Raw genomic sequence first — 9,630 nt, 5'->3', positions numbered from 1 at the left:
ATGAGTAGAGAACTGAAGGTAAAGGTAAGGAAGTGGAAATAGTTGGAGTCAAAAGATTAGTGCCTCAGACTGAGGCAAGCCCACTGAGGCAAGCCCATCTGGTAAGAAAAAGAAGACCATAGCTTTCCTAGAACAGTTCCAGGTACGAGTACATAAACCTACCAATAATAATTGGTATGGGACTCTAGTATGCAAGGCTAATGATTTGGTCAGTACACCTGTAGAAACAATAGCGACAAGCAATGATCACTAGTCAGTAAGCATAGTTCAAGGCTAGATAATAAACAACAGATTAAAGGAAAATCTCAGGCACTTGGCAATACTTCATGTCAAACTCAGGTAACAACACATCTATCAACTCCAGTGGTTCACTGGGATAGGCTACAGAGGTTATAGAAACAATCTTTGAAATAAGACTAATAACGAAGAAACAAGACTCGACGGTACTACCCTACACCATCCGTGTTATAGTCTTTGACAATTACCACACTAATAAAAATTCAATAACGAATGAATGTGTGGTGGCTGCTATTCGGTCGGGCTAGAATACTATAGTCAATGCCATGTGGCAAATGATGGAAGTTCAGGGATCAGCTTCCAATGAGGAAGTAGCCAGTTTAAAAGACGAACTCCAATGCTCCAAAATGAAACTTGAGGAATTAAGAAAGGAGGAAGCCAAGTGGAAACAATAGGAGCTACATTATAAAATTGACCAAGATCAGTTAGCTAGGATCATCTCCACCCTCCAAAAGAAGGTTGAGACTAACAAATTCAAGTGACTATTGAATCTCAAAAGGGATGATTTTAGCACACTTCATGAAACTCACAACCTAATGAAGAAGGCTATACTGGAAAATTATATATATTAGTCCCTAGTGGACATCATGGATGCAGATGGAGATCTCACTCTGAATCTGGCTGATCTACAAAAGTTTGTAGAGTCTATCCAGTCCGATCTGTAACACAAAATAGAGGAATACATCACTGCATTGGTTAATGAAGCTATAATGGAATTCCTATACAACTAGAAGGCGCATGCTGAAGATTATGATAAGGATGAGGGGATAGAGCATGAGGATGAAGGGGTAGATCCCAACAACCGGGAAGGCGATGACAAGGATGATGATGATGATAACCCGCCATCTCCTCCATCACCAGGTTCAACAACAAGAGGATCAAAGGAAAATGAGGAGTAGGGATTTGATACTTTGGGGTCCAAGATGATAGAATCATGCAAAATAGAGGTAGAGTGAAGGACCATTAGTGAAGATTCCACGTGGAGGATGTGCAGGCACCTCCTAAGGACACCGTCTAAGACTCTAACTCAATGGCCAAAAGACAAAACCCATTGTGATTGGTGGAGTTTTTATCAATTTCTAGGCTGAACATCTCTCGACGAGAACTTTAAAAAACCATATAAACGAGGGAAAAATAAGTCAACGTAAATTAATTTGCTCGTCTCTGTTCATCCTCTGGCCGAAGGGACGATTGCGAGGTTCATTTCGCTCTCTTATTTCCACCATATCGCTGCAGCAGAGGGGCCTTGAGAGGGATCTGCGTGCTGTGCATAAGAAGTTGTTCTCCGTCAAAGCTTTGTCTCTGGGGCTTCTGGAAACAAAGACTCCAGGCGATGACACAGTGTCCCTCTTAACTCAAGTCCAGCAGGCACTCTCGGCCATCTCTGTGGCACGCGCCTCAATTTCTCTGAGTCACTTGTGGGGTGAACACAATAAGCTGCTTATGAGTGCTTGGGCTTCCCTTGATGTAGTGGAGAAAAAACTTGCTTTAGAGCAGGGTCGATTTTCTCACGGGCAGAAGCTTACAGGATCTGTGGCGACAACATCGCATGGGGAGGATGCCTCAAAAACGTTTTCACAATTTCCTATAATGGAGTTTGTTGGGTCTGGGAACTGTCTCAAGGTAGTGGGCCTAGTTGGTGAAGGTGGAATTGGAAAGACTACCCTGCTAATCCACATGTTACAAATGTTTCAAGAAAAGCCCTCTTTCTCCTACGTAGTATTCATAGAGTTGGCTACCGATGAGCCTGATGATGAGACTCTCATGCGTGCACAAGCTTAAATGCTGTTACAATTAGGTGGCCCAGTGAGCTAGTTTCAAGGCTTGCAATCTGGAAGGGTAGCTCTCAAAGAGAGGCTTCAGATTTTAGTTGCCAGGGGCAATTTATTCTGCATAGCTATTGATAACGTTTGGAGAGCTGAAGATCTGAGAAAACTTCTATTAAATGCCTTATCACCATCAGCATCAAGTTCTATCATGATTACCTCAAGGCTTTGCAGTATTATAGATAATTTGGAAGATGTATGCACAAGGAATGTTCCGAGCATTCCTTTTCAACTCAAGGTATATAAACAACAACCAATGGAGTTCAGTGCTGCCCAAGATTTACTTTTAACCCAATACACTTATATATCGAAAAAACCTTGGTTAGATGAGCATAAGGAGTTGGTGAATGCGTTCTGTAGATTTTCCGGAGGCAATCCTCTAGTCTTGAAGGCAGCAGGGTGGTTTTTAGCTTGTACAGATCGAGATATTTGGGATTCTGCTGCAAGTATTGCAGCTAAAACTTCTTGGTTTATTGACAGTAATGTACAGTTGCGTGCACTTTTGGAAAAAAGCTACAACTTGTCAAGTTACTCCAAGGAAGTTTTTCTTGATATAGCATCCTTTTTGCACGAATGGAAATGGGATGACGTTGAAAATATTGTTGGTGTTGAAGCAATGGAGGAGCTCATAAGTTCTCACTTAATCTACTCTGGTGATCCAAAGTCCTCAACCATAAAATTGGCCAATGGTATTAGCTTTGAAAATAGGATGGTTGGTATGCAAGAGTTTATCAGAAAGCTAGCTCTTAAGATGAGGACGATTGATGCTATAGACAACTTGTCGACCTTGCTCTCATTGGATGGACCTGTAAGGCATCTCTCTAAGATTGTTGTGCGGGCTTCCAAGTTATTACTATATTTTTACCCTGTGAATTTCACATTGAATGTTTCCATTTGATGCTTGAGCTCATTACTGCTGACATTGCCTTGCATTCTTACGGCCATGACAAAGACTTAACGTATGGACCATTTATGAATACATGCTTGTGTGTGTGGTATGCAATCACCCATACTCATACATAGTGCAATGCATGGTTTTGGGCATTGATGATGTTAGTTGGATGGAATTTCTTGGTAGTTGGTCAATAGTATATGTTAGCTTATGGGTGACTTGCTTGAGTTTATAACTTGCTTTTTACTTGCAAGTTAATGGCTTTTTATCACTAATAGATACTAATGAAAGCCTAAAGGACTTACTAGGAAAGAGGTGATCTGTACCAAGAGTATTTGCAAAGACGCACCTAGTAAGACATGCACATGCTCACAGACATCATGCTTGGGATTTCAACTGGTAGGTGACTACGAACGTGTGTACTACCAGAGTAGTCTAACTTACGCCGCCAGTTGCCCGACTAGGCCTTGATTTGTGCTTGAGTGAACTTTGATGCTTTGGTTGAGGAAGACCGCAAGATTTCCCTTCACATTTTTCTGACTTTCTGTATGTTTTCATGGAGCTGATGGTTAATTGTCTTATAAGGTGAGTCTTATCATATGCATAAGCTGAATTGGGGTGTCTCCTTGATTGAAGTAGGTAGAGATACATATATGCAATCAGCCTATTCTTTGGACTCAAAACGTATTCTGAAGCCATGCCTCTTTTTTGCAGTCCCTTCTGAATGTCAAGTTTCTTCATTTGGATCTGAAGATTGAAGAGGAACAAACTGGTGCAACTATGTCACCAATGCCTGGAAGGTTCTTTGCTGGTTTAGAAAGACTGACAGTTTTGGAGCTCTTCGGTTCTTTCGAATTCAATGAATTGCTTCTGCCAAAGAGCTTACTGTCCTTAAAGCTTGCAAACAATAACTTTGCTAGACAACTATTTGATGTACAGGTGAGATTCTTTTAGTTGGCACAAAAATTGTTCTTGACGAGAGTGTGTGTGCAGTTGCCCTCAGATTTGGATGGCCCTGTGAAATTTCATTGGATGCATGTCAGGATTTTGACATTGGTTTATGTACATTTGCAACAAGCACTTGCTTACCATCTTTGTCATCAGGTTCCAAGCAGTGTTCGACACTTTGAGCTCGAGCAATTTGGAGAATTAGTGGAGCTTCCCGTGTCCATTTATAAGTGCAGAAATCTACAAAAACTGAAAATTCATGCTTGCCCAGTTTTGCATGGGTTCATATCTGTGTCAACTGGCAATGTTTAAGGACACTTGATCTCGAATCGTGCTGTGGCATAACGCAGCTGCCTGAAGACCTTGAAGATTTAGAGCGGCTAAGATTACATGATTGTATACATTTACAGGCTTTACCTCCACTACCTAGCAAGAAGGTGCATGTATCCATTCAAGATTGTCCACATCTTTTGGCTTCTTCCCAGGTTGTTACTTCCCAAGCGTATGGCATCGAGGAATCCCCCACTATCCATTTTTGCAGAAACATTCAGAAGCTGTCCTCAGCCTTAGTTCAATTGAAAATTCGCGACGGCAATTGTCGCAAGCTGGAAGGATTGGGCTTGGAGGAGATGAAATGGTTGAGAAAGTTGAAACTGGAATTCTGTCAAAATCTAGTAAGGCTTCCAGACAGTGCCGCAGGAACTGGGGCGCCTGAGTGCTTTAGAAAGCTTAGACCTGCATGATTGTCAGAAGTTGAAAAGACTGCCCGATAGCATCTCCAGCTTAAATTTATTGGTAGAACTGAGCTTAATTGGATGCAACAATGTACAAGAGTTGCCAGAAGGGATAGAAAGGTTAAGTGCCTTGAGAGTGATGCGGTTGGCGAAGTGTCACAAGTTGAGAGGCCTACCCAAGGGCATTTGCAAGTTAAATTTGCTGTTACAGCTTGAAATTAGTAGTTGTGAGAGTCTTCAAGGCCTACCTACAAAAATAGGTAATTTGGGTACTCTTCAAACTCTCTTCTTGATGGAATGCCCCAGCATTAGAACACTTCCTGAAAGTGTATATAAGTCAAGCTCTGTGGTTGTGCTATCTGTGAATGAATGTGAACATTTAGAAGCATTGCCGGAGGTGGGGAGCTTATACAGCTTGACATCATTAGCTCTGGCAGGGTGCCCGAGTCTCATGAAATTGTGCAAGAGCATTGGCAATTTAAGGTTATTGAAAAATCTTGATTTGCAAGGGTGCTCGGATTTGGAGGGCCTTCCGGACGACTTTGGAAGTAATCTAGTAACTCTGGAAACTATTTTTCTCATGCAATGCCAGAAGCTTGAAAGCCTTCCAGACAGCTTCTGTAGATTGGTATCCTTGAAAGAGCTTGATTTGAGTGGATGTATAAAATTGGAACAGTTGCCCAGAAGATTTGGAGAGCTCAGGTCTTTGCAAAAGGTGAAGCTCTCGTATTGCAGAGTTCTAAAGCAATTACCAGAGAGCATCTGCCCGCTGAGCTCATTAGTAGTCATGGACTTACTTGGTTGCTACATGCTGGAGAAGTTACCGACAGACATTGGCAGTTTGGATACTCTGGAAGTGTTGATTTTGGTAGAATGTGCCACCCTTGAGGTTCTCCCAGACAGTATTAGCAAGTATTAGCGACACATTATCCCCCCCTCACGGTGTCTCTACTCGTACCCTGTTTTGCTACACTAGAAATGAAGAATGGCGTCGATCTCTGTCACTTGATGTACAGCTGGGCCAAAGGCTATCGATTGCGCCTCTTTGCGCTTGAAATGGAGCGACAGAAAGTGTAGGCACATCATGTTTTGTTACGCGTTCCCCTGCTGGCCCTCCTACCCTAGTTACAAAAGCTTTTTGCCATTTAAGTAAGGGCGTCAAAAGCCAGACACCCAACTGCATTCAACATCAACCACCTTCGACAAACCATGAAACCACAAAGATGAGTACCTTTTTTGTCAAAGCTCAACTCGGCCTTAGAGTGCTAACTCATCCATCTCAGTCACAATTCTTGAAGCGTGCTAATTGGATCTGTACATGCGTGCATGTGCACATATATGTATGAAAGATGCTTATTTTAGTTTACTTCAATCCTCATTTAAAACAGCACCTGAACTGTGCATCCAAAGCCTCGGAGAGAGTTTGCGATCCAATTTTTGATCATGTCAATGATTTTTAGATTTTTCAAAACTTGCAGCTCTAACACCCTCATGATGACCTCCATCAATGAGTTGCAATCTTGTGTACATCAAATTTCTTGCATGTAATTGACAAAAAAACCTGTTATAAGAGATGAATTTTGGTGAGTTATCCTCATCATTCTCATTTTTGGTCAGCATCCTTCCAATCAAGCTTCTAAACTTGAAATGACTCTGCAAACCAGAGCAACAGGCAGTTTGTCAAGAACACTTTGTGCTTACATACAATGCATTCCCCAAGCATGGCAGCAAAGTGTTTTACCCACTCTTCCTTGAGATACTGGTCAAAGGGCACGGATGCTCGCCAATGGGTCGGGTGCACAATCAACTGAAAAAGCTGTTTTCTTTTGGAAGAGGTTATAATGTTTGCTGACGATGAGCTGACAACAATTCAGTGGAGATGCTCTGTCTGTCCAGATCTGCACACACTCAGCCCCAAAGCAAGACCCTCACACTGGCTGGCTGAAATTCTGCAAAGATACCAGGCATGAACCGTGTATATCCGCCCTCAATTTCAAGAGAGTGGCTTTTGTGCAGTATTCAGCAATTTTTGAATTCTTTGGCCTTGTGCGGCAGAGGGGGCTGATTTTGGACCAATCTCAGCTTGTGCATCTGCCTGTGATTAGGAGGTTGAAGATCCTTTCAACAGAAGGTTGCTTGCAGCCTTGAAGCCCAGTTTGTACCTGTCTACGAAGGAGTTCATTGTGATCTTGGGGATCTTGACCATGGCACCAAAGAAGGATGTTGCAAAAAATTCCAGTGATGTTGGTGGTGTCTCCGAATGTCAAAAGCTGGATGCCATTGCCTCCAAGGACTGGAAAGTGCTTATGGAGGTGGTATTGGAGATGACCATGCACAATGGGAGTGAGCGGCCAAATGCTACTACAGACCGTTCTCTTTCTTCCAAGGGCTTGCAGAAGCTTACATAGTATCAATGCTCTTGGAATCAGCTGAATGCTGGACCTGGTCTTATTGCTGCGAGTCCGATGGCGACAAACTTTCCACCATTTAGGCCATTGTTGATGACTAGTGTGCTGCCCAACATTTCAAGCACAACTCCATTGCTTTCCGACAGCTCAGCTAAACCTTGTTTCAGACAAAGCTGCACTGTGCCCTCCACAGTGCTGGAATTACTCGTGCAAAGCACTTTCCTGGCCTAAAAATGCATACACACTTCGAATCGCCAACAAGGCTAGTTCGGCCACTGTCCCTGCCTTGCTATACTTCGCATGCAACCTCCTTGTCTTTTCTCTGAAAGAAAGTCCTACCAACCAACCTATGCAGAGGCCAAAATAGATGAAATACAAAGCGTACTACACAAATACAAGCTTAAGATATCAGATTGAAAGATCCAAATTATAATTAATAATCATTAACTATGTGGAATGATGATTACAATGAAGAATGCCCAAATTTATTTGAGCAAGTAATAATTGACTAAATCAAAGGAAGACCTTATTAGGTTGTTAATGAGCCTCCAGACTATTTTCTTGGGATGGTGACAAGCCCATTTGATGGCATCGACGGTGCGCAAGTCGGGCGCAGGGAGCGAGGGCATCTCGATCGGACATGTGGTGAATCGCATGGCGGCATAAACCCGGGCACGTCAGGGCGTTGCAGAGTGCCGACGTGGCGAGGCGACGAGGTAGGCCACGGTGGACGAGGTGGGGCTGAATGAGGTGGGGGATGATGACGGGGTTGGGTGCCACGTCATGCAATTTCAAAAATGCACGCTTGGGAACTGCGGAGGTAGTTACACTGTGGTACTACGAAGGTTCTCCATGCATGCTCCACAGCGACGCACGAGAGAAGCCTTGAGGGACTGCCATTGCCAAGCCTCAAATTGCTAGACAAAGCTGCATCCGCATCTCGAGCAATGGGACTTGTGGGCTCTTGCAAGCCTTCTCTCCCCCTCTTTCGAATGGCACGAGCACAAGCAAGTAGAGGAAGTGATGCTACAGCCTGCCATGGCCTTGTGTCAATGCAACTCTCCTCTCCCCCTCCTCTTCTAAAAGAGCTCGCCACTTCTGAGCCTTTGTCCCTGCTTTGGATTGCCAAGCTGCATTCGTCGTGAGGAATCGACATCCCTCCATAAATTTTAAACCCGGGCAAGTTAGGGTATTGCAGTTCAAAAATGGGAGAAATGGTGGGCTCTCAGTAGGACAGAGGATCTTCTTGCCATGGATTCATGAATGGATAGTTGGGGAGAGGTGGAAAAGTCTTTGTAAACTCGGGCAAGACAGGGAATAAGGGCGACAATGGAAGGGATGGCTTGTCATTGGGATTTGAATGAACTCCCAGCCTTTGAGAAACAACCACAGTGGATAGCCTCTTCAAACAAGATGCTTGGGCGACAAGGTCCTTTTGATATGTATCAAATTTATTGCACCTCTGATAAGGAGATGGATGGGGGAGACTCTAGTGATAGCCACAAAATGCAAGATATGTTTGAAATGGCTCAACAACCATGCATAGATGATTTTGCATTTACATCTAATCGGTGTTTTGCCTTTGATAGACAAGCATACAGCTTGATGATTGCTTCCATACAAAAAGGGCAAGGACCGACCATAGATTCTCTCAAAGCAGTGGACAAACGGGGCCTCTTGGACTTGAGAAAATGGGAAAGAATCCAAACATCATTACACACGGTCACCGATGAAGATGGTGATATGTATCTTGTCAATAGCATTGGAAAGAGGATTCCATGCATAGAAGATTGGGAAAGGATTGTGTTTCCATGCCATACTAGTGAACATCTTGATTGGACCACAACCAGGACAGCAATCGCAGAAACATGGTGCACCAACATTAGGATGCATGGTATTTCACGTGAATTTGGAAAGGAGGTCCTTGACCTTTGTTCTTGTGCTACAGTTTCAGCTTTGGAGGTTGGACATAGGCATACGCGAGATGTGACACAGTGCCTGGGTTTACATGACAGGGGTGAGAGTGATAGCAAGAGTGAAGTGTGTATTGAGCAGCACACAGAGAGCTTTGTTGATGTTCAAAAAACATTAGATAGTGTAGTTGTCAACCACAAAGCTAGATTGGTTAGACTAAATTGGGTAGTACAAACAAAATGGAAATTCGTGTGCCATCGATGGGGCGACGCGCGACGAGACGACCAAGAGCGTTGGTGACTCCGCACATCCAAGAAGTGTGGATGCCCCTTCATGGTTTCTGTGGTTTTTCCAAGACATGACACAAAGAAGGTCACCATACGGGTATTTGGAGGTCACAAAGAGCATGTTCAAGGGTCGCGGAGTGACCTGTATCACCTTCCTGTGCATCCTATGGTGAAGAAGCAATGCATGGAGGATTTGTTTGATGTCGGTACATGTTGCCATGTTGCAAGGATGAGTGTATCTAAACAACATGGCATCTCTTGTAGAGCAATTATCCTATAGATTCTTCATGATTCCAAAGTAAATCCAGATGATGTCCTAAAAAT

At 43.4% G+C, this 9,630-nt stretch overlaps 4 protein-coding genes across 4 annotated transcripts; all 4 read left to right on the top strand.

Annotated features, from left to right (window-relative positions):
- On the top strand, positions 1-2,095 carry LOC147462135 (uncharacterized). Its single transcript, XM_086507102.1, has 2 exons — positions 1-24; positions 1,381-2,095. The coding sequence occupies exons 1-2, from the start codon at positions 1-3 to the stop codon at positions 2,077-2,079; spliced, it is 723 nt and encodes a 240-aa protein (XP_086363228.1). The 3' UTR covers positions 2,080-2,095.
- A 176-nt stretch (positions 2,096-2,271) lies between these two features.
- LOC147462134 (disease resistance protein Roq1-like) lies at positions 2,272-4,990 on the top strand. The gene is made up of 4 exons (XM_086509560.1): positions 2,272-2,931; positions 3,730-3,954; positions 4,120-4,193; positions 4,277-4,990. Exons 1-4 carry the CDS (start codon positions 2,275-2,277, stop codon positions 4,704-4,706), a joined length of 1,386 nt encoding a protein of 461 aa, XP_086365686.1. The 5' UTR covers positions 2,272-2,274; the 3' UTR covers positions 4,707-4,990.
- A 633-nt stretch (positions 4,991-5,623) lies between these two features.
- Positions 5,624-7,618, top strand: LOC147462133 (uncharacterized). Its single transcript, XM_086509559.1, has one exon. The coding sequence runs from the start codon at positions 6,902-6,904 to the stop codon at positions 7,103-7,105; it is 204 nt and encodes a 67-aa protein (XP_086365685.1). The 5' UTR covers positions 5,624-6,901; the 3' UTR covers positions 7,106-7,618.
- An 816-nt stretch (positions 7,619-8,434) lies between these two features.
- Positions 8,435-9,319, top strand: LOC147462132 (uncharacterized). Its single transcript, XM_086502738.1, has one exon. The coding sequence runs from the start codon at positions 8,435-8,437 to the stop codon at positions 9,317-9,319; it is 885 nt and encodes a 294-aa protein (XP_086358864.1).
- Positions 9,320-9,630: the final 311 nt, after the last annotated feature.

The sequence above is a fragment of the Adiantum capillus-veneris genome, chromosome 3 (assembly GCF_014529385.1).
Source record: "Adiantum capillus-veneris isolate H3 chromosome 3, ASM1452938v2, whole genome shotgun sequence".
Taxonomy (NCBI): Eukaryota; Viridiplantae; Streptophyta; class Polypodiopsida; order Polypodiales; family Pteridaceae; genus Adiantum; species Adiantum capillus-veneris.
This window is presented reverse-complemented; position numbering and strand designations above follow the sequence as displayed.

Bases quoted from the DNA above. Each gene is read 5' to 3' on its own strand.
- LOC147462135 (XM_086507102.1), top strand. From the start codon at position 1: ATGAGTAGAGAACTGAAGGTAAAG. The intron at 25-1,380 runs GTAAGGAAGTGG...ATCAATTTCTAG, and splicing joins GTAGAGAACTGAAGGTAAAG to GCTGAACATCTCTCGACGAG.
- LOC147462134 (XM_086509560.1), top strand. From the start codon at position 2,275: ATGATTACCTCAAGGCTTTGCAGTATTATAGATAATTTGGAAGATGTA. The intron at 2,932-3,729 runs GTAAGGCATCTC...TCTTTTTTGCAG, and splicing joins TGCTCTCATTGGATGGACCT to TCCCTTCTGAATGTCAAGTT. The intron at 4,194-4,276 runs GTGCAGAAATCT...GCAATGTTTAAG, and splicing joins CTTCCCGTGTCCATTTATAA to GACACTTGATCTCGAATCGT.
- LOC147462133 (XM_086509559.1), top strand. From the start codon at position 6,902: ATGGCACCAAAGAAGGATGTTGCAAAAAATTCCAGTGATGTTGGTGGT.
- LOC147462132 (XM_086502738.1), top strand. From the start codon at position 8,435: ATGGAAGGGATGGCTTGTCATTGGGATTTGAATGAACTCCCAGCCTTT.